General features: G+C 34.6%; 2 protein-coding genes and 1 long non-coding RNA gene across 4 annotated transcripts; 2 read left to right on the top strand and 1 right to left on the bottom strand.

Moving 5' to 3' along the window:
- Nucleotides 685-2,231, bottom strand: LOC104770083. Of its 2 annotated transcripts, XR_764482.2 has the most exons (3): nucleotides 1,637-2,231; nucleotides 1,020-1,424; nucleotides 685-914 (listed from the first exon to the last, which is right to left on the bottom strand). It is a non-coding gene; the product is annotated as an uncharacterized LOC104770083 (long non-coding RNA). The 2 variants fall into 2 exon arrangements; XR_764481.2 differs by having other exon boundaries at nucleotides 1,020-2,231.
- On the top strand, nucleotides 2,295-4,646 carry LOC104770082 (protein GrpE). Its single transcript, XM_010494431.2, has 3 exons — nucleotides 2,295-2,626; nucleotides 3,186-3,689; nucleotides 4,238-4,646. Exons 1-3 carry the CDS (start codon nucleotides 2,375-2,377, stop codon nucleotides 4,448-4,450), a joined length of 969 nt encoding a protein of 322 aa, XP_010492733.1. The 5' UTR covers nucleotides 2,295-2,374; the 3' UTR covers nucleotides 4,451-4,646.
- LOC104770080 (protein DETOXIFICATION 25) lies at nucleotides 16,084-19,603 on the top strand. Its single transcript, XM_010494430.2, has 9 exons — nucleotides 16,084-16,204; nucleotides 16,441-16,731; nucleotides 17,334-17,875; nucleotides 18,011-18,097; nucleotides 18,203-18,259; nucleotides 18,382-18,620; nucleotides 18,728-18,846; nucleotides 18,956-19,042; nucleotides 19,128-19,603. Exons 2-9 carry the CDS (start codon nucleotides 16,465-16,467, stop codon nucleotides 19,215-19,217), a joined length of 1,488 nt encoding a protein of 495 aa, XP_010492732.1. The 5' UTR covers nucleotides 16,084-16,204; nucleotides 16,441-16,464; the 3' UTR covers nucleotides 19,218-19,603.

The raw sequence follows: 24,623 nt of genomic DNA, 5'->3' as shown, positions 1-24,623 counted from the left end.
TATATATATATATATATATATATATATATATTCAAAGCTTGGTAGGTCTGAGTGTCAAGCTCACTCTGCATCAAATTAATGTTTGCTTGGGGACACTTTATTACATGAAATTTCAGAAACTAATGGGATTCTGATTCTCTCGTCCTCTCAGAATTTAAAAACCATTTGCTCTGTGTATCCGAGTTCCTTGAGTACCCCTTTGACCTGCGGTAAAAACAAACCAACAAGACATTAGACATGAGCTGCTCTGCATTTTGCTGATTTGATTGATTGATTTTCTGCAACTGAATTAGTCTATTTAATATATCATTACAAGTTCTAGAACTTTCCATCACAAGAATATCTAAGACCATCATTAGTGGAGTAACCCACCATAGTTACTCTCACATTAATTAATTATATAAATAATCATAAATTAAGTAAAACAACCCTAAAAGAACTTAAGCAAAATCACCCTATTACTAGAGAACCCCAAAGAAGGTTACTCAAACATTTAAAAAATATATATTGTTTTTTTTTGTGTTTATTAATTATCAAATTTTCTTTTTTGCCAACTTTCTTGATGAATAGTGAATTAAAACAAATATTGCATTGCATGATGGATAGATTAACAGAACACAATCAAGAACATTCAAGAACAAAAAACAGAACCTGCAGTTTTAAAAACAGAACCTGCAATACAAGTACAAAAAAAACCCTACAAATTTCAACCTAAACTACAAAACAAATATCTACAATGTAAAGGATACCAACTTTTGTCATATTTGATTATCACTAATGTTACTACATTCACATGACCTTGTTGAGCAATACAAACATTCACTAATGTTACTACATTCACTGCCGATGTTAGGATCGCCACTAGGTAGAATATCTCTTTCTCCGGTGTTAATGCTGAAGTTCGATTGTCCCACCTGCACAAACACACCTGGCTGATTACATCTTTGTTATCATTATTTCAGCTTCTAGAGCCTCTGTTATTAATAAGAACTTGGTGTGAATGTAGTATTAGAGGTCACCTTGGCAATCAAGACAATGAAGAAAGAACCTTGAAGCGACATTGACGATCAACATAACTTTCCGCTTGAACCTCTTTCTTCTTTCTTCAGGTACTAGTCATATCACTTACATAATATAGTGGCACTCTTCATGCTCTCGACTCCGGTCCAATATATTTTACAAAACCAGTCAAAGGCAAACACAGAAGAAGATATCAACGTTGGCTAAGTTCTTAACAATACTGATAATACGCCTTGTTGAGCAATACAAACCATTCATTTCATTTTCAGCCATGGCCCGGTTCCTTTCACTTTCCTCTGCAAATTTAACAAATCCATAACCTTTTGATCGCCCATTACTTGGATCAGTAACAACCTTGGCACCTCTAACTGAAGATACTTGTAATTGTAGCTATTTTAAGAAATCTGCAAATCCAAATTCGACATCACTTAATCTACTTAAGCTAATCCCAAGATCAGAATTTTCCAACCAAAATGCAATACAAGAGAATATTGAGCTTAATCCAATCTACTTAGGCTTATTACATTCTGATTCTAAGCTTAATCCACTTGAGCTTTGCTATTAAGCTTTAGTTAGCCAATAAACTCTAACAAGAGATTGCAAACAAAGGAGTTACCTCGTCACGGCTTTTAGGCCATGGAACCAGCTGATGGTAACCTTTAGGAGGCGGAACCAAGCAATTCAAGCCTTTACCTTTCGCAGCACAGTGACGCTCGACTGTAACCTTCTCCGTCTCAGTCACCATCGACGGAGGCGGTTGTGTTGTGGCGGGGATTTGATACGGAGACCTCCGGGATCGAGCTGCCGTCGTTGTCGCAGCATAAAAAATCTCCGCCGTCGTTGGTGGTGAGAACCGAAGCGTCAAATCTTAGGGTTAATCCAACAACCTTCCGCCGTCGTTGGTCGTGAGAACTCCGTTTGTATCGAGAGAGAAGAGAGAGAATGGGGAAGAAAGAAAAAGAAAATGGAAAAAAAAAATTCATTTAATATTTATGTATTTACGAATGAAAATAGGCCACGTACGGTTACTCATGGTGTTGCTTCAGATGCTTCCCAGGGAATCGATTCTCTCCTAAATGGATCGTAAATAGATTTTTTATTCAGTTTTTTGGCCCCAAATGGTTGAGTAACCATGAGAGTAACTGCCAGTAAAGATGCTCTAAGAACACCCTACATACTTCTGTTAAACAACAACCGTCCGATCAACATAGTTTATACTAAATCCAACGGTTGAGAAAACCAAACAAAACAAATGAAAGAACTCTCTCTCTCTTCCTTATCTCTCTCTCTCTCTTCCTTATCTCTCTCCGCCACACTCTCTCTCTCTCTCTCTTTCCCCGAACTCTCGTCTCCAATGGCCGGTCTACTCAAAACGCCGTCTTTACATCTCACACCAACTCTTCTTCATGCTCCCTCTGTACCCTTTAAGCCCTTTTGTGTCTCCTTCGCCGGAGGAAGAAATACCACCGTCTCACTCTCTCGCCGAGCTTCTCTCCGGTCTGTGTCTAGCGGCTATCCTCTTCGGTTACTGAACCTTGTTCCGTTTGCTTCGGGAGAAGCTGAGACTACGGAGACAGAGGTGGAATCGAACGAACCTGAAGTCCAGGTTTTTCAATTTCGGCTAACTTCTGTTTACTGGAGGGGTTAGGTTTTAGGGTTTCGAAATTGGGAGTCTCATGTACTTAATTAGAATCTTATGATGAAATTTTGAGAATTTTGGATATGGTAATGCTAGATTTGCTTGTTATTTGCGTAAAGTTATAAGCTTTTGGTTGATTTTGTTTTCCTCTTTAAGTAACGTTCACATGAGTAAGAGCAATGAGTAGGATTCGTATTCAGTATAATCAGGCGTGAAATTGTGATTGTTAATTTTCTAATGATACATCAAGTGGTAGATTTTGATTCTTTGGGCATGGTGTATTCCCAAAATGATGGAGTTTCACAAGCATTTTAGGACCATGTTGTGTACTATCGAAATCGAATTGACTCGTTGATTCTTGTATGAGGGTTCACAGAGAATGTCCTGAGTGTTTTTGGTGTTAATTCTGGTGTTGTTTGTTTTTTAGATTATATTCTGTTCTGTCTCAGTTTTTATCAGGAATTGATATGACAATGTCTGTATTGCTTTCATCTGATTCTGTCTTCCTTGTGAAATCATGGAGCAGGAGACGGATGGTGCTGTTGGTGTCGAGAGTGAAAATGTCGTAGCTGATGAAGAAGAAGAAGCGGCTGTTATCACATCGTTGCTGAGTTCATATAAAGAAGCTTTAGCAGACAACAATGAGGGGAAGATCGCTGAGATAGAAGCATCTTTAAAATCCATAGAAGATGAAAAATTTCTGCTTGAGGATAAAGTAGCGTCTTTATCCAATGACTTGTCGGTGGAGAGGGATCGGCTCATAAGAATCAGTGCAGATTTCGACAACTTCAGGAAGAGGACGGAGAGGGAAAGGCTAAACCTTGTTTCAAATGCTCAAGGAGAGGTTGTAGAGAATCTGTTGGCTGTTTTGGATAATTTCGAGAGAGCTAAATCCCAAATTAAGGTGGAGACCGAGGGAGAAGAGAGAGTCACTAATAGTTATCAGAGCATATACAAACAGTTTGTTGAAATTCTGGGCTCACTTGGTGTTATCCATGTGGAGACAGTCGGGAAGCAGTTTGATCCTATGGTAAGTTACTAATATATCTTTCTTCTTTCCTGAGATCCAAAAACGTATTTTTGTTGCTCTGCTTGCGCCTTGCTGGACCTTGTGGTGTTAGTCTTTAACTATGGAGGTGATCTTTATAATCGAAGTGTTTTGGAGATTAATTAGGATAAGTCAATTGTATAGTGCCGCTGGAATAATCTTGATTAGAACCTAGATATGGTTGTTACTTTGAAAGATGGCTAGATAAGATGGATGGAACAAATTATGATGAATGATACTTTGTGATGCAAATGATCACGGAATCTCAAGGTTTGGTTTAAGGGTCCCTTATTCCAGTTAGATAATGTTTGATTATCACAAAGTTTGAAGTACATAACAAATCATGAATCTAGTACCAATCATAAAGTGTTGGAGACTTTAGATGAGCTTGTTACTTTGCAAGATGGGTGTGATAGATTTCAATGAGTTGGTAGTTGTTAACCTTATCTAATGCTTTTGATTGATGGTCTTTCCAAATATATAAAAGCTGACATCTCTTTTTTTGCTTTTCTCTTTGTTGTGTAAAAAAGCTACATGAGGCAATAATGAGAGAAGATTCCGCGGAATATGAAGAGGGTATAGTACTTGAAGAATACAGGAAAGGTTTCTTGCTAGGGGAAAGGCTTTTACGTCCGTCGATGGTGAAAGTATCAGCTGGACCTGGACCAGAGAAGCCTGGTGAAGCTGAAGGAGAAGAACCCACTGCACAAGGAACCTCAGAAGAAGAAGCTTCGTCATCTTGAAATCGAAGATGAATCAAGAGTGAGCAGTTTTTGTGTGCGTATGAGTGAAACGATACAGGGAAAGAGGGAGAGAGAGGTCCGTTTGACATATTAATTGTTGTTTATTGTTATTGATACGTTATTCCATTTCTACAGAGTCTAAGAGGAAATAGAAACGAGATTTTCTTTTTTATAAAGAATTATTAAATTTTGAGTATTTGATACCGGTGGAGGAGATCATGGATTTTGGTATCTGTATACAGCTTGGAAAGTAAAGAACATGAAGAAACCAAGAAAATGCCAATACAAATATTTGTAACTAAAAATACTACTGGGTCAGGTTATTTTGGGTTTTCGGGTGTGTTTAAGTGTCTTAAGATTTGTTCATTTTGTCGTGTATGGGCCACGTTGATTGGGATATACTATCAGATAAGTTGGGACCAATAATTAGGACACAGAAGAACAACAATAAGATGAAAAAGTGAGTGTTTCTCTTCATTTATTGGTAATTATCACAAAACTTTTAGACCGGATTCGAGGTGTAATAATAGGGATCATATAGGTCTGGACCATCTTTAATACAATGCATAATTGCATATGCTGCGTATGACGTACAAATACAAATGCTAGCAAACTACTCCCTCCGTCTTTTATTACTTGTTGTTTAAGGTTGTTTAACATGGATTAAGAAAACTATTAAATTTTCTGTTTTATCCCTTTTTAATGTATTTTTAATTTTTTTTATTGGTCAAAACATTAATAAAGTTGGATAGAATTAATTACCAAACATTTGCATTGGAAATCTAAAACGATAAGTATTGGAAAACAAAAATTTATCTCTAGAATGACAAGTAATTAAAACTGGAGGGAGTAGCAAAGTAATTCCTCAGGACCTCAGTAGTAGTGAGTAACTGTCCCGGTTAGCTTTTTGAGCAACGAACCGAATGAATATATATTTTGTATCCCGATTGGGTTTGTTTAACAAATGTCATAGGAGTAGTTAACGAGGAGAATCAAATTTTCTTATGAAACAAATACAAGAAGACATTAAACAAGGCCATATGACACGTGAAACACATGGAATGAAAAACGATAGTTAGTAGTCAGTCAATTATTATTATGATTATTTCACGACAGAAATGGAGAAAGACAATAGTAGTTGACAATAACTTGAATTACTATTTACATTTTTATATAGTCACAAAAATTAATGGTTTGTCATATATGGAATGGCAAATTGCAAGTTGGCAAACCATTTCTTTCTGAAAAACATTAATTATATGGAAAGATATAATAATTAAATGATGATTTAGGGACATACTTTAATATTTTTGCCAAAATTTTACCAAACCGGTCGTCATATGATAATTGTCAGAGAAATTAAATGACAAGTCTTTGTACAATTCCATATATGTTCGAAACCGGACATTTCTAACCCAGTGAGGTTAGAATTAAGAGACGTTTGAACATTTTTTTTACACAAGTAGTATCATTTTGTATGAATATTTAATATTTGATTACTAGAATCATGATTCATGCGAAAAACATCGCATTCTTATCATGAACAAGGATATTGCTTTTGACGACTAAGTTGGTCCTACTCACCTATACTCTTAAAAGAAAATTAATTAATGTGTATAATTCCTATACACCCAACTCATATATGTACGAAGGACTGTCGTCAGTGGCTTCGCAAAATGGTCCTGAACCTGCTACCGTTTCATGCATCTTCATTATTAATCAAATACCCACAATTGCACCCCAACAGTTAGGGAGAAAAGATAATACAAATTTCAGAATTTAAAAAAAAAAAAAAAAAGAAAAGAAAAAAGATCTATGACGACAACGTTCTATGACCTACATTTTGATCTGGCTATTATTTACTTTCTAGTTTCTACTATTAAAAAAAGGAATCTTTCAATAATGCACTTGTTTCTGGCCGTAAGAATACCATCAATCAAATCAAATTTCGGCGGATAATAATAATTAAGACAGTCTTTAAAAAAAAAAATTCTTCTAGCTTTTTTTTTGTTGTTGTTCTCTAGACTATGTGCATGCAAGCCAACATTTGTGAATGGGGTAAATGGGAAATAGCTTTATCCGCGATAAAATTACAATGCCATGTCATATCCATTGATTCCAAAATTTTACTTAGATGTAGATATATTGCATGATTAAGACAAATCTAGCTAGATTTTGTTAATTTCGCGATCCAAAAGTTACATTTTGGCTTTTCATTGTCATTTGGAGTTTGATTTATGTGTAAAGTATCTTTAATTAGAGTTGAAAAACATGGGATAATATCATATAAAGACAGAAATAAATGATTTGTGATCGCAATCAAAAATAAAGGTGCAAATATTTATTTTGCTGTACCAAAAAACTAGGTGACATGGATGTGCCGATACATGAAGCTGTGCCTAAGAACTTGTTTACGTAGCTATGCGTAGGCATTTTCTTCAATGAACCCACCTACTATACTCGGTCCAGCCAATTTTATTTTCGACACGAGCGAAAATGTAACATGTTCATAATAAATATCAATCAATAAACCTAATAAATACAATCTTGATATTGGTCACCATCCACACAAATCCTCGACGCTTCACCATCTACCCCCAATTGACCGTCCATGTTAGATTTGATCTTTCAATACTCATCATGATCGTCTTTTTAATTGAGGTGTCTCTTCTTTTGTTTTTCTTTTACCTTTCTAATTCTTGTATTTTTCGGCATATTAAGATTTAGCAATTTAATTTACCAAGAAAATTAGTGGGTCAAAGTTTCACATAACATCAAGTCACCATTTACATAGGGATACTGAAAACTCTTATTATCTCACATAATTTTGAGTGTGCATGTTCTAATAAAGAAAAACTTATTTTTATTAAAACAATATATACATAAAAGCTATATAACTCTCTCTTTCTGATGTTAGCTAAAAAGGCCGTCCATACCTTGTCAGTCGTTAGGTGAGCCATTTATTTTCATGAAAATTATGAAAAGAAAGTTACACTGGCCGGAGCAGGAAATTTGGTTTCTAGCAAGCCAAAAAAGAGAAAAGAATAAGTGAAAAGAGGAGGATATATGATAATATGAAGATTAAATGGTGACCGATCGAGAAAACAAAACAAAATGACTGTATTCTTACGTAGAAGTGTGTATACATACTATAACGTTCACATGCATGTGCCAAACTTACAACTACTGTTATATAAGAAAAAACAAAAAAAAAATACACTTAGAAACTCCAGTTTCTATCTTGTAAATATATAAATTATATAAAATATCAGATATTTTTCTTTCATGTGTTTCTGTTCAATACTTTTCATAACTTTATAACCAAAATTTTATCAAAGTTATTAACTTATTTTGAGTGAAGACACGGTTTTCTCGGACTGCTAGTGAAAAACTTTCAGTTTGTGAATTTTGGTCAAGTTCTTCTCCTTTCTCTTCTTTTCTTCGATCGGGTTTCATTTTCGGAAAAGGTGACAATATCGTGTATCACTTCATCTGTATCATGAGGTTATAATTGCTTTTGTCAGTAAACTGATTTTCGAATATGTTTGTGCGTCATGTTTTTATACATTTTTGACATAGGATATCAATGTCATAGATTATACAGATTTTGTAAAACCTAAATACCTTTTTTTATATATAAATGAAAAACCAAAGCTCTCTCTGTTGGCGAGGAAAGTGTTCTCTCTACTAAAATCACTCTCATGTCATGTCTACAAAAATAACATTTCAAAATGAATCATTCAATATGATAGCTGCGAACGATCGATTTGATCATCAATGGTTAGTCTGGTTAAGTTAATCACTAGGTATACGTGGCTCATGTCTCATGAGAGGAGATAAGAGCTTCTTTCATTTTTGTTAAAGAGAGACAGATAAGAGTCTATACTTCCTAAGCGGCTAAGCTCAGCAAATGATCAATATAAAGAAAAAGATAACACATAAAATGGCAATAAACAAAAGTATATATACCATGCAGTTGAGAGTTTCTCTAATTGTAGATGCTTCACGTGAGAAAATAAATAAATAGTATTCAGTTATAAAAAACATACTAAATAAAATTCATAATAAGTGTCATAGTAAATAAACATAAATATGCTGTAGTATTTAAAACAAAGTCATACATCACGAGAATATAGAAAAATATATAAGTACATAATTCGAAAGAAAGAATAATGGTGGTTTAAAAAAAAACAGAGTTAATGCAGGGATTTGTAGAGATATAAATTAAAAACGAAATAGATGAAAGTATCCAATTACACTTTATGAATGAATTGTCACAATTTATTCACAGCCTGTAGGTATTATAGGTCCCGCTCATGTCATTTTTGAGCTTAGTATCATCTCGTCTAGTCGAATGTATCTTTAAACATCGCGTAGTCATGTTTCTTCTCAGGACCTAATTTATTAAACTTTGATATTGATATAGTAGTAAACACCAACCTGGTCAGGGGATTCGGGACCTAAGTTATTCCACGTAGTTTAAACATGTTTATAAGTGGTTTATAATTAGCAGAACAGAGTTATAAATTTGAATGTAAGAAAATAATATAGGTCAGTAGTTAGCTCACTATATCATTATAGACAGTAGAATGAATCTGCCCATGCGACGATTCCATCTATAGACATAAATATTTTAATATTATTCAATTGCATAATATAAAAAAATTCGCTAAAACAAAAATCTACATAATAAAAAAATGCATAAGAAAAATAATTTTAAAATATGTTGATTGAATACATTAATTTATGGAATGGTGAAATACAAATATAAATTTTTAGTAGAATAATATTATATTATGTTACAAAACATAATTATATCTAATGAAGAAAAAAATGTCATTAACAAATTTTAATATTTTAAAGTTATATTTTATATTGTAAAAGTAAATATGTATTAAAAAAATTTTAAAAGATTGTAAAAGTTTTAAATATTATTTGAAGATAAGACTATTTTCATTATAGAAAATAATTTCTTATTTTTATAATTGCTAATATTTTATATGGATAAAATAACAAAAAAGTTATTATGCAAATAAGAAACTATATATATTCAGTACTTACAAAAATAATCTTTGAAAAAAACTAAACAAGAAGATAAAATTTAAATAATATGCGGCATAAACCTCCGATATGAAAAGATTAATCTGTTTTTAGGGAATCATCTTGTAATAAATAAAATATAAGTAAAATAATTAATTACCAGAAAAAAACGTTTAAGAAAATTTTGGTTTCAAAGAAGATCTCTCATTTACTCAAAAGTTCAAGCTCGATGCATGAATGAATACCTTGATATGATGCTCATTTACTCCAAATTAAGCCCGACCTTTTTTTGGATGTGAGGATGCATGGGTTAGATGAATCTTTTGAGCACGTGGACTCGTGGACAACATTAACAACAACATCTCCACACTTCAACGTCGATTGGTTTTCTCTTCTTCCTTCTTTGTTTATTTGTTATTACTATAGATACTATACATTCGAGATTAGGTTTTCTACAAGCCAAGATATCGTTTTTTTTTCTTCTTTATTTTGTATATTTTTTTTTTGAATAAATGTTAAATTATATTCAAAAGAAATAAACGCTATACATGACTAACTCATAGCTTTTCTTAAAAAGTACATACATAACATGCTTAATAGGACCTAGTTGGAAACCAATCTTGAAGAAAGTTGCCGCCACCGATCGTACTGAGCCGATTACGGATATTCTTATCAATCAGTTTGGTAAGTTTTTCCGCTGTGGAAGGTGTGTCTCCATATCGCCGGTCATTTCTTTCCCTCCACAAAGAGTGAATCGTGTTCTGAAGTGTATAACCCAACAAAAACCGTGTAGTCTTCTCCAAAGCATTTCCAGTTACTAAATTCAGTACCTCCAACCATCTTGTTGTATATCTGTGTAGAAGAATGCCTTTAACAAGCTTTTCCCAGACCCGTTGGGAGAAGGGGCATTCAAAAAACAAATGCTCCCTCGTTTCCAAAGGACAACTGCAGAAAACACATTTTGGGTCAATGTTTTGGCTCCATGCCTGCATTCTCTCCCCAGTGGAAAGCCGGTTTTTCACCACTAACCATGTAACAAAAGCAAATCTTGGCGTCGCATAAGGGAACCAGATGGCCTTGTGACAGTCCAAGATTGGTTTTGCTTCATGTATATGTAACCATGTGTCCTTCGTCGAGAATGTACTCCGGTATGCATCATTCTTGCCTTTCCAAAGTGTTCTGTCAGCCTCCTCTGTTTGAGAGGATTGACACCTCCGTATTTCCTCCTCAATCAGATTTAGCATCGGCTGTCTATGGGCCCTTCTCCTAGGCATAATTAAAACATCAGCGACAGAGCTATAAAGCGGGATGCCTAGAGCTATAGGGCCCCTTTCTCCTAGTTTATCATAAATGCGACCCAATGTGCACCAATCATCAAACCAAAATGAGGTGGAAAAACCATTTCTCACTTCAACCCGAGAGAACTCTTTTGCTATAGATCGATATTTAAGGAGCTTCCGCCAAATCCAGGAACCCATGTATGAGCTTTCTTTCTCAGACCACAAAGAGCCTGACCGGATTAGATATCGCTGAACCCATTGCATCCATAATGAGTCTTTAGCAGATAAGAGTCGCCAAATCAACTTTAACATGCTCACTTTGTTTGCTTCTGCCACTGAACGGAGACCTAGACCACCTTCCCGCTTGGGTAGACAAACCTCTGACCAAGCTACTTTTGCCTTAGTAGTCTGCAGGCTCGGACCGGACCACAGAAAAGCAGAACACAGCTTGTCAATAGCGGTGATACATGCTTTAGGGAGACGGAAAGCAGAAATCCAAAAGTTGATAGTGCTAACAATGATCGAACTGATGAGTTGCAGTCTCCTTGCAAAGGAGAGTGACCTTGCAGTCCAAGTGTTAATTTGCGATCTTATCTTTTCCAAGAGGGGAAGATAGTCATCTGCGGACATTCTCTTAGTGAGGAGAGGAAGACCGAGATAACGAACCGGTAAGAGATCAGAAGCAAAGGGGAACTGTTGCAAAATCTCTGCACATTTATCCGGAGGGATACCAGCCATATAGATAGTAGACTTCTCGATGCTTATACGCAAACCAGAGTGTATTGCAAAGTCCTCAAAAACCGCTAGAGCACCTTCAATGGACTGCTGTTGTCCATCGACAAAGACCATCAGGTCATCAGCGAAACATAAGTGCGTGAGCTGCAGAGTTTGACAATTTGGGTGATAACCAAATTTTTTCCCCTGAGCAGCTTTATCCAACTGGCGAGATAGGACGTTCATGCAAATGACGAACATATACAGACTTAAAGAACAACCTTGTCGAAGTCCTCGCTTGCTAGTGAAATAGCCGGCCAGTTCCCCGTTGACCTAGACTGAAAAAGAAGCAGTCGTGACGCAGACTTTGATCCAATTCACAAATTGTTCCAGAATACCCATAGCTCTTAAAGTGTTAATCAAAAAGCCCCATTGCACAGAATCGAAAGCTTTTGATATGTCTATTTTCATAGCACACCGTGGAGAGATAGTATCCTTGTGGTAATCTTTCACCAGTTCAGTAGCCAATAGTAAATTCTCCATAAGCAGCCTGTCCTTAACAAAAGCAGATTGGTTATTGGAAATAAATTTTGGAATGATCACTTTCAGTCGATTAGCAAGGATTTTGGAGATTATTTTGTATAGAATGTTGCAACATGAGATAGGCCTGTAGTCTTTCATAACCTGAGCTCTCTTCTTCTTAGGAATTAGTGCTAAGATGGTCGAGTTGACTCCTTTAGGCAGAAATCCTGTTTTGAAGAAGGATTGAATAGCTATCACACAATCCTCACCCACCACCGACCACGATTCTTTGAAGAATTCCACGTTAAAACCATCAGGACCAGGGGATTTATTTGCTGGCATCGCAAATAAAACCTTCTTAATCTCCTCCTTTGTGACCTCACTGATAAGCATAGACTTGTCATTTGCATCACATTGTAACTCTAAAATGTCTGTTAACTCATCTGTAGACCATTTGACATAGTCATCTGGTGAAAAGGAGAGGAAATCCCTGAAATAGCTTTCAGCTACAGCCTTAATCCGATCATGAGTGTTAGCAATGCTCCCGTCGTCACCATGAATCTCCTTAATACGATTTCTCATCTCTCGAAGCTTAACTGAAGCATAGAAAGCTCCTTATTGTTCTGATCACCAACTTTAAGCCAGTGGAGTTTGGCTTTTTTGTTGGAGATAACGTTCCTCAATATCCGATAAAGACCTCCATTTAGCAAATGCTTCTGCCTCCTCACGCACCGCCTGTGCAGAAGGGTTAGCCATCGTTGCCTGTTGTAGTTGACAGAGAACAGAGAAAGCCTTCTTAGTTCGCTGCGTGATAGTTCCCACTATTTCCTTCCCCATATTTCGTAGAAGTGGTTTCAAACCCTTTAAAGACTTTGAGAGGCGATGCAGTGCAGAAGTAGAATGGAAGAGTGGAGGAGACTCTCGCCATTTATCTGCAAGCGCTTTATGATACTCTGGATGTGTCACTACCGCATTGACAAACTTAAAAGGTCGAATAATCCGTGGTTCCTCCCTCGTGATATGAATCCGACATCGCAGATGATCTGAACAACCTCCAGACTCAAAAACCGAGTAGGACTGACCATATTGCTGCATCCACTGTTGATTTATGAGGACTCTGTCTAACTTCTTACAGATGACCCCATCATCCCTCTTGTTACACCAGGTATATCTCTGCCCCTGATAGCTCATATCCGTTAGTTCACAGTGGCTAACCAACTCCTTAAAATCTCTCATACCCGACGGGACCATTGGTGCTGCCGCATAACAAGAATGATCATTATTTTCCAAGACTTCATTGAAATCTCCCCCAATGAGCCATGCTTTATTCTGAAACAGAGGAGAATCCTTATGGGAGCGAAGATCTTCCCAGAGAATTCTCCGTTCTGTCACAAGGTTAGAAGCATAGACGAACGTTACAAAAAACTCCTGCAGTCCCTCAATGCAGACTGAAACCGTAATAAGTTGAGATGTTTTATAGATAGGTGTCACACACACGTTATCTCGCCAAACCAACCATAATCTGCCTAACCGATGCTCTTCATAATTAGTTAAAAGCGACCAGTTAGCAAACACTGACTGAAACACTCGATCAACCCTCCTCTCCTTGATCTTTGTTTCTAATAGACAACCAAAATCAAACCTACCACTATTTAGCCATTCACGAACAACCCGATGCTTTTCTTTTTTATTAAAGCCTCTAATATTCCAGAAAAACCCTGACATCAGAAATTTTTGGAAGTATTACGAGTCTTGACAGTGGTAGGTGGGTGTATCCGAGAATTCTGACCACCAGTGTTGTTTAGAAACTTATGTCCATCCTTAGAGGCACGGGGAAGGGATTGCCTGAGCATCAAGTCTACACCTACGCCTTTTGACACAACTGCAGCTGCTTCAGAAGTGGACTCCTCCTGAGTCTCATCAGAACCCGACTCCTCCTTCTCACCCTGTTCCGACTCATCATGTAAATCATCTCCTACCTCACCCTTACCACTCAGACATGAAAAGGAATTAGAGACAATAGAAGCTGCAACATTGGTAGCTGCCACCTGCTTTTGTGGACTACGAAGCCCCCTAGTTGGAGTACACCAGTCTGAACTTGTTGTATCACCTTGTAACTCCACATGCGGACTATCGACATTTACACCTGTCTCATCAACCACAGACGCCGTAACAGTAGGAGCTAAACCCGTGACAGGGACCACATGTTCCTCACGACCTTCAGATACAACCGGCGGAACAGAGGCCACCTCAACAGAGACTTGTGCTTCTTCCACCACCTCCGTTTGTCGTTTCTTAGTTAAACAGTCTGAGTTATTATGACCCCACTTGGAACAGTCACAACATCTTGGAGGTAGCCAGGGATAGACAAATTCAACCATAGTGTCCCCACCTTTCGCGGACTTAAACGACAAGTGCTTTGGTAGGCTTTTCGTCAGATCGACCTCGACAAACACCTTTGCTTCAGTAAACAATTTACAGGCCTCTGTTTCAGAGTGAAGTTTCTTTGGAAGCCAAGAGGGCTAGGGATAGCACTCAACACCTTCCAAGAGAAATACTTTGGTGGGAGATTCTTGACAATAACCCAAAGTGGCACAGATTTGATTTCCTCCTGCTCTGCATCAATAATGGGGGTCCATTTAGTGAGAACGACAGGAACTCCACAAAGGTTCCACATTCCTCTGTTCAGAACCCTAAGCCGTGTACGCTCATCCTTAATGCGAAATCGAACTGTAGTCTTGTTCACGACATGAACATCTATTTTCATCGTTTTATCTCCCAAAGTCCAGATCTTATTAACAAGAGCATGAATGCCTCCCACAAAGGGAGCCTTAGCTAAAAATTTCCCAACTAGAAAATCTTCCCATAAAGGGTGAGCCTCTTCAAAAACACTATCAGGGATCCGGATAGTCGGAACCCCATCGACCTCCTCAATAGGCAAGTCCAACTTTTCCATCTCCTCCGAATCCTTAACCAATGACACCCATGATTTTTTGGGACCCATACGATTCCCACCCGAATTAACGTTAGTCCCCTGTGTCTGGTCACCTACCGTAGTAACAACAGGCACACCCAGAACCGAAACAACACCAACACTAGCCTCTATACTTTGCGAAGCACCACCACTAGAAACCCCACACGTATCATCACAACTCCCCCTAATCTTCCCCTCTTCAACCTCCACTCCCGACTTCCCAGAACCGTCAACCACCGGCGTAATAGCCGCCGATGGCATCAGAACGTGAGAAAGAAGCAAAAACCCTAAATCGCCTTTTTTTTTTCACCCTCAGAGCTAAATGCACCCCTTTATGTTGTATATATATACGTCATTTTTGCATGATTTATTTTTCCTATTACATAATGTATAATTTCTCCAAAAACGATCAATCATAACATATTAACATGATATCAATTGTATGTTTATAAGTAATGTTTAATACTAACAGTTAATATATTTTAAGTAATTGTGTCCTTCCTCCACGCGATTAAATTTTCACTTAAAACTAGACTCCAAACAATAAAGTAACACTAGAATTTCTTTACTTGCCAAATAATAAACTACATTAAAACTTCAGAGTTTTATGGAGCTGGATTACAACAAAAGGGATCAAACTGTTCACTCCAAAGAAAACATAAGATAATGCATCTAATTTTTTAATATAATTTTTTTAAAAAACACATCTTAACTACTACAACAGATGGGTGATCTATCCAAATCCGAAAAGGATTAGAGCCATTTACAAAGACTAGTTAATTCAAAAAACAATTGCCCATTGTTAATTTCCTTAAACAAACAAAACGACACATTTCCTTTCTAAAACGTTTCCACATAAGAGTATAATATACACTTTTATGTTACGTTGTTTGTAAATACACTCAACTCCCATTTGCTCTCTCAGTATATGTACAAAACTCCTTTTAGATTAGGGACCCCTTTAGTTTAATTTAAAAAGTCTTCATATAACAAAAACAAATTATCTTATATTATATATAGACAAGCGTTTATAGTTTTGTCTACCATACTTCCAAAAGAGAGAGAGAGAGATAAAAAAAAAATATTACACCAGCTTATTTTTTTTCTTTTGTTCTTGCTTCTCTTCTTTTTATTTTTTTTTTCTTTTATTCTTTTGAATTTTCTGGGGAACATCTTTTTGTTCTCGGTTTCTCCGACTCTTTCCACTTGAACTAAGGTTAAGAGGTAAGTACTCCATACTTCAACAAAACTTCTTTAACTACATATATACATGAATATATATTGATATGATTCATTCCAAGAAAAGTTTTATATATCTTTTTGGAATTTAGGATGCACTTAGCTTCTCTAATCGTTGACGCGTGTGTGGATATAGTCGCGTTTACACTTTTTTCATAAACTTGGATATAACTTAGCTAGAGTGACACTTGACTTAAAAATTGTAACTTTTTTTTGCTTAGAGAAAAACAAAGTGATAGAGAAAAATGAGTAGGGGTGGTGGAGAAATGGAAGAGAGACTACTAAACGAGTCAGAGACAGAACAGAGGAGGGAGATCCTCTACCTGAGAAAGAAGATCTGGACTGAAGTAGGGAAGATGTGGAGAATAGCTTTACCATCAACTTTGTTCAGAGTGACGTCGTTTGGGTGCATTGTGGTGGCTCAAGCCTTCATTGGTCACTCCAGTGATACGGGTATCGCTGCTTATGCTCTCCTTCAAACCACTTTCATGCGCTTCGTCTACGGTATTATGGTAATTAATCTCCCTATACGATCCATCATATTATATATATAAATATTAAACTGCTACGGCCTACGATTGTCGTCAACTTTTTTTATTACTCCAGCCGTTTCAAAATATAGGATGTTTTAAGCAAAACTCGCAGATTAAAAAGTCTTTATCTTTAACAAATTTAACCAATCAGAAATAATACTGCATAATATAAAATACTAAACTAATCTAAAAGTTGTATTAAAATTTAAAAACATCTTATATTATGAAACAACAAACATCTCCAAAACATCTTATATTTTGAAACGGAGAGAGTATAACTTTACAAAAAAGCATATAATATTTTATTATTTTATGTTTGTCTTTTGTGATTAATTAAGCAATCAAGGGAATTATTAGATTTATACAATTGACTCACATGGGACAATAGATATTTATTGACAACATACGACGAAAAAGCAATGAATGATATGTTAGCACTAAGATTATTTAATTGATGATCACACACGTACATGAACACGTATAACCTAATGGTTTGGCTAATTTCGTAGTTGTGTCTCACTTTAACCGTGACAAATAAAAGGTTATGTAGTAATATTTAGGATCTTATGGTGATATTACAGGCAGGTATGTCAAGTGCTACGGAGACGTTATGTGGACAAGCATACGGAGCACAACAATACCACATGATGGGGATATACTTACAACGTTCTTGGATAGTAGACACCTTTATAGCCACTCTCTTCGTCCCTTTCATTGTCTTCGCGGGTCCCATTCTCCGGGCACTAGGCCAAAACGTTGAAATCACTGAGACGGTAGACGAGATCTACGCTTGGGTCATCCCTTATCTCTACAGCATCGTGTTCACAATGACAATGCAAATGTACCTCCAAGCGCAGATGAAAAATGCCATCATAGGCGTTCTCTCCGTCATAGCCCTGGTCTTGGACATCGCAGTGACGTGGTGGTGTGTTAGCGTGATGGGGATGGGGATCCATGGTGCGCTTCTAGGGCTTAATGTTAGCTCGTGGTCAATGGTAATAGCCGAGTTTGTGTATGTCTTTGGAGGGTGGTGCCCGCATACTTGGACTGGCTTTAGCACTGCTGCTTTTGTTGATCTTATTCCCATGCTCAAGTTATCTGTTACCTCCGGCTTCATGCTCTGGTATTTTAACTTCTTTATCTTAGCGGGATAATCCACAAAGATTAAGGCAGGACCGGTCTATAGGCTTTTAGAAATTTCTAATGACTCTACTAAATTGCATGTGCTTCTCTCTTTTTTTTTTCCTGCTTTGAACAGCTTAGAGTACTGGTATACGAGCATCCTCGTCTTGATGTCTGGATATGCAAAGGATGCAAATATCGCAATTTCTGCTTTCGCCATATGGTACTACTAATTAATATACCATGCAAAAAGATATAATATTTGAATAAGCATTTCGTAATTTTTTATTTGTTTAGCGAAATTTAAATACTCAATTGAAATTTACAGCCAATATATATACACGTGGGAGCTGAACATATGCCTCGGCTTCTTTGGTGCAGCATGGTATGCCGTATGCAACTATGTATATATATGTAACACTTCGTCTACAATATTTTGATTTATACAAATATTTTTTTTGTTTAACACTCCGTGAATTTCGTTATATATATGAACAAAATATGCAGCGTACGAGTGGCAAACGAATTGGGAAAAGGTGATGCGGACGCGGTGAAGTTCTCGATAAAAGTGGTGCTTGTGGTATCAGCGGTGATCGGTGTGATATGTTCCGCTCTTTGCCTAGCGTTCGGTGGTCAAATTTCGTATTTGTTCTCCGATAGCCATGCAGTTTCGGACGCGGTCGCTGATCTCTCCATTGTCCTTAGCATATCTATAATCCTCAACATCATCCAGCCCATTCTCTCTGGTTAGACTTTTTTAATTTACACGGCATATATAAATTATAACATAAACTTTTAGATTTCACTATTTTGTGAACCACATAAGGTTTTTTTAACATTTGAACATAAACAGGGGTTGCAATCGGAGCAGGGATGCAAAGTATGGTAGCAATTGTGAACTTATCAACTTATTATGCAGTTGGTGTTCCTTTAGGTGTCCTCTTTATTTGGGTTTTCCATTTTGGTGTTAAGGTACATAAATAATAGGAACTCGCTAATTAACTAGTATCCATTATTACTCTTTAGAACTAATTATTAATGATAACTTAGTTTAATTATATTATATGCTTTTAAATTACAGGGACTCTGGTCTGGAATGCTGGTTGGAGTTGCTCTCCAGACGTTGATATTGTGTTATGTTATTTACAAAACTGACTGGGAAGTGGAGGTAACCTTCACTCTTAGTTACGTTAAATCAAAAATTTTGAATTATTAGAATTACATTAGGAGTTAAAAATCTTATATAATTACAGGTTAAGAAGACGAGCGAGCGTATGAAAGCGTGGTCTCTAACATTACAAGAACCGGGTGCTATTTCGCCAAGAGATGAAGAAAGGAAGTGATACATATATATAAAATATTTCATCATTTTAAAGAAGTTTTATTTTATTTTTAATTGTCTTCTGAAAAAAAAAATCTGCGTTATTTTGTGTTTTTTTTTTACATTCGCTTTAAAATAAGTACATTTGCTGAAATTGCATTATTAGGTTAATGCAATTGCATAATCTTTTTTTTTAACAAAAAAAAGGTTAAGAATGTTGAACTTTTTCTTTTGGTCGGAGAAAAAGATCGTTAAAAAAAAAAGTTTTTATTGGGATTGACTTTTTTTTTCTCGTATATGGGAGGTTTGAAATTTTAGTTTTACTTAAAGCTTTTCGGTTGAATGTATATTTTGTTTGTAAAAAAAAAGAACGAATTGTTTGAGTGCTTGTAATCGTGAATTCTTATATATACTTCTTGCAAATGTTAAAAATGTTTGAATTGCAAAATTTATAATAACTGTTCAAAGGGAAAATGTCTTTTTGTTAAACGGGTTAATATCTATATCTGCGAATATATATATCTTTTTTTTTGTCAATCATTAGGCCACAACATGCCGGTCTATTAATACATTCGTAGAGAGCGGAACTCGATCTCGGGTGTGATGGTGCCTTGTGCATTAAGGACTTACCTTTGATTACTGCACTAAAGTCACTTCACATATATATATATATATATATATCTTATATAATATAAAAATGTTTTTTCTAACTTTTATTCACAATACGACATTTGGCGCTCTCTTTTAGTGACATTTGTCATTTTTTATTTTTATTTTATTCTTTTAAAACAAATTTATATTATTTTTAATTCTAAATAATCATAAGTTCTCTTCTTAATGTTGGTACAATTGACATATATTTTTAAATCCAATTTTATATCTTAAATTTTTTGTCAAAAAAATCAGATTATTTTATAATAAAATCTCATATTATATATATGACCGAAGATGCAAGTAATAAAATCAGATTATCTCATAATATTCTATAATATTTACTAATAAATAACTGATATTTGATACATCTACTTTACATATTTTTTTACATTTTATTTAATTTTTCTTCATCCTTTAAAGTGAAAAACACACACTATTTTATAATAAAAGAAAATATCATAATAAAAACTATATCTTGGATGAGAAATGAAATAGTTTAAATACATGATTATGATTATAAACCTTAATTTTTACACGTTTTAAAATCATATAATATTTTCTTTAATTAATTGAGTAGGCAATAAAGTTAGTCAGTTCCACACTACCACTAAAATCCTATTAAATTATGATAAATTACACAACAATAACTTTTCCTTTCATATCAATACACATATCAACATAAAATCTATCTTATCAAGAGCATTTCAGAATTGTTGTCATTTTAAATCATATATATATATATTATATATATAAAAGAAGATTTTCATATATGTTGACTTTCTTGATTTTTTATCTATTTATTTCATTAGAAAATTGTAAGTGACATATTTAAAATAGTATTAACTAAATCATTAAGTTTGATTACTTCTTATATGGAAAATATATTAAAATTTTATATTTAATATCATGTGGTGGGTTACAAATTGCTTTTACAATGCATTAAAGAGAGTTATAATTTCAATAACCATGAATTGAAATGTCTTTAGTCTAATGAAAAGATTTCCTTTGCAAATATTTATGTTACAAAAGTTATGACACTAAATTCCATAATTCCCAAATTTGTAACTGTTAATAAAATATTTTGAACCTAAGAGTAACATCTATCTAACATTCAAATAGCATACGTATATATAGTCATAGGTAGACATTTACTTAAATACTTGGACTCAAATTTACTCTCAAATTCTAGACATGTTATAACATATATCATCAACGCTGCAAGAAGAAAAAAGATCGTCATATTTTTTGATTATGATGGTACCCTTCTCCAATCCTCAATGATCCAAACAGAGGTTTGATGTCTAGCAAGAGGTTCTTATATTAACCAAAATATATATACTCTTCCTCTCCATAATGAAGATAGATTTCATGTTTTATGTGTCTCACAGATGAGAAGAAGAGTGAAAAACATGGCCAAGTATTTTCTAACTTTTATAGTTACGTAGACGCATTTTATTTTTGGTAGAATAGTTACATAGATGCATTGACAAGGTATATTTTGTAAAATAATTTTGCTTCCCATTTTCTTAACCAAATTTGTTAACGATCAAATTACAATTTCACATGTTATTTATTATTTTTATTTTTGTAGATTTATAGCTTAGTGAAGCTAGCAGAATTGTATTATATAAAAGCCAACAAATGGAATCAATGGATATTAAAGGCTCAACTAAAGTCTTCTCAAGATACAAAGGTAGATTCTTAAAAAAATGATTAACTAAATTTTAATATGAATTCCTTTATTTACTTTTTAATCAAAATTTATTCTTGGTTTTTATATATGTAGACATTAGTTAAACGTCTTTATTTTAGGTTTACGTGTTTGTTTTAACATCTTATCGAAAAAGGATCCAAGCCAGTTCCGGAGGACAAGCAGACTAAATAGCCTTACACCACAAATTTATATTATGTTTTAAGGCCATCAAATAATATGTATATTATAATAGTCACAATATATTTTCCTCACTAAAATCTACTCCACCCATTCCTTATTGATCCATTTTCTAGAGAAAAACAAATGTTGCACAAAAAAACAATTTTTAGGTTTTCTATATATTTTTAATAAGTAACTAATGACAAATTATAAACTTCAATAAAAAAGAACTGAATATTCTTGGCTGAAATTCGTTAATCACAAAAAAATAATGCAAGTAAAGCCAGTTTTTAATATGTTTGAAAATCCTAAAATATGGATTACTGAGGAATTGAGGGAGTATTGTCTAATATAACCATTTAATACAGTCCCACATAATTTTAAAAATTTCAATGATGGGAAGTGTTTTTAGTCAAGTGGTTACAGAACCACCTCTTCGACCGATCCCACCGGAATTCAATTCTACTAAATCGCGTTATCACACTTAGTAGAGACTGGCTATGAATCAGGTATTGTCGATTATATGTTGACAAAAAAAAAATCAATGATAAGTGGAAAGAAGGCCGGAATATGATTTGTGGCAAATATGATTTGTGGCAACATTTTCATTTTGTTGGATGAAAGAGATTTTGTTTCATATTACAATATTGGCGAGACTGGATTGTGGTGAATCACTACCCATGAAGATGGAGGCATATCAAAGGTACTTCAAACGTTTGGACCAAGCAAAATGAAAGTTAATTATACAGAGGTAAAGTGAATCGTAAAAAAGCAAGCAATGGAAAAAACGGTATATCAATACTCCATAGTATAAAATTTATGAAAGTTAAATGTTTTATTTATGAAATCATTCACAAAATATAAAAAGCTGAGGAAAGTTAATTCAAGAGTGATGGAGAGATAATGTTTAGTATTTGGAGTTTAAGATTTAGAATTTAGTTACTTTGTACATATATATAAGGATATTATTGAAAATGGATTACAAGAGAAGGTATTTCTTTTAAAATTATTTGTTGTTAAGTATACTTTTAGATGATGAAAGTAAAATTAACATATAAAACAACATTAAATTATCTATCAAAGTAATTATATAGTAAGGTCTTATAATTTTCTTTTTAGACTACTTATCAGCTTTCTCCATAAAAAAAACAAAAGTGTAAATAAATTTAATTAATCGTAATTACTTAACGGAAATACCAAATTAAATTGATTTTGCAGTAACTAAAACAATGGTCATATTATTATAGTAACATATTTTTTAAATATTTTCGACAATACTGTATACTTTAACTTTTTTTCTCTATCTCAAAATGACTCTTTTGTGAAGCATCATATAACAAATATATATCAAAATATTGTAGTAATATTATAAAAATTAATTTCAATATATATAGTAACAATTACATCTACATTTCATATACAGTTAAATAGAAACTTCATTCTTTATTACAAATTAATAATGCATACATAACCTACGCATCGCGTGGGCTACTTTCTTGTATATATATATATATATATATTTTTTTTTTTTTTAATCGCAGTTCAACTTCATTTTGTCGAGTTAGCTTGCGTTTAGAGATTTGAGTATCAATCATACATTACAAAAAAAATACAGAAAGTTATTCAAATATTGCATCACTTATATATATAGCAAAGAAGAACTAATCATTGACCCAAAACTGGCCACGCTGAAGCTCCTGCCAGCTCAGGCAGTGATATACACTCTTNTTCACATGAGAGAAACGCTCGCACTTTTACTGGCATTCGCATTCCGCTGGAAGCACTTTTTCCTCAGCTCGATAGAAGGATCCACAATACTTGTTTGGATAGGAATCACATACCGAAGTTGAAAGACCTGCTCATGCTCTGGTTCCATTCCTTCTACCCCTAATCTCCTCTTCTTTTTTCTTAAGTCTCTTACGGTTCCTCTACCGGATTTGCTCATCCCGAAATCGATGTTGTTATTGGCATCTATCTAACTCTATATGTATGAAAATCTAAGATTAATATCACCAGAAATTTTATGAAAAAAAAAAAAGAACTAATCACAAAGACGCTAATTTTGATTAGAGAATAAACAGAACCAAACGCCAAATTAATCAGAAAAATAGAATTATTGCTCATAATATAAATTGAGTCCAAAACTTGAGCTATAATATATAGTCAAGAGAACCATACTTTACGACTAGACAATCATCATCGTTCGTTTAATACAAAATGTCTACCGATCTGTCAATGTTATTTTTTCTATATATATTTTAGATTTGAATGTTTTCAAACCACGCTATATATAATCTATCGTATTGTAATGTAAAAAATATTTTCACTTGTTTATGCTTTTTTATTGTTTGAGCAAAAGTAACTGGTTCGTGAGAGTCTACGGAAAACAAGAAATCTAGGTCGAAAAATCTCTCTTTATTGATTAAGATGTTGATAGCAAATACAAGAACCAAGCCACAACTAATTAACTATGAACCCTAATCTTGCTAAGTCGGTTGTTGTAGTTTTGCTAAGCCTCTTGTACTTGCTCCTTATTTTCGTGTCTCATTCTCCTTTTGAGAGATCGTTTATTTGTATGGTTTCTTAACTCTAATTCTGTGTAGGAACCGTCTTACTCCCTTCTTTATTCTTTTAATAACTTCCTATTTTATTTATAGTTAGTTTCCAATTGTTTGTCCTCCAAAATAAAGGATTGGACTTTTTGTATATGTCGGTAGGCCTTTTTGCAAGTTGTTTATGATTCTTTGCAGGTTGTCTAGAACCTTCCATCAAATGAACCAGTCCTCCTAACAACCGGTTAAATATCATCAATAACTTTTTAACTCTTTTAGACAACTGGCAACGCGGTTTCATAACTGTCATACGTTTATTAGTCGACGAATTATTTTTACCCAACATTTA

This window comes from Camelina sativa, chromosome 20 (genome assembly GCF_000633955.1).
Source record: "Camelina sativa cultivar DH55 chromosome 20, Cs, whole genome shotgun sequence".
Taxonomy (NCBI): domain Eukaryota; kingdom Viridiplantae; phylum Streptophyta; class Magnoliopsida; order Brassicales; family Brassicaceae; genus Camelina; species Camelina sativa.
The sequence above is the reverse complement of the archived record's forward strand: the minus strand, read 5'-3'. Positions and strand labels throughout refer to the sequence as shown.

Excerpts from the sequence above, each read along its gene's own strand:
- LOC104770080 (XM_010494430.2), top strand. The coding sequence starts at position 16,465 with ATGAGTAGGGGTGGTGGAGAAATGGAAGAGAGACTACTAAACGAGTCA. Across the intron at positions 16,732-17,333 it reads GCTTCGTCTACGGTATTATG|GCAGGTATGTCAAGTGCTAC; the intron begins GTAATTAATCTC and ends GTGATATTACAG. Across the intron at positions 17,876-18,010 it reads ACCTCCGGCTTCATGCTCTG|CTTAGAGTACTGGTATACGA; the intron begins GTATTTTAACTT and ends TGCTTTGAACAG.
- LOC104770082 (XM_010494431.2), top strand. The coding sequence starts at position 2,375 with ATGGCCGGTCTACTCAAAACGCCGTCTTTACATCTCACACCAACTCTT. Across the intron at positions 2,627-3,185 it reads CGAACGAACCTGAAGTCCAG|GAGACGGATGGTGCTGTTGG; the intron begins GTTTTTCAATTT and ends ATCATGGAGCAG. Across the intron at positions 3,690-4,237 it reads GGAAGCAGTTTGATCCTATG|CTACATGAGGCAATAATGAG; the intron begins GTAAGTTACTAA and ends TGTGTAAAAAAG.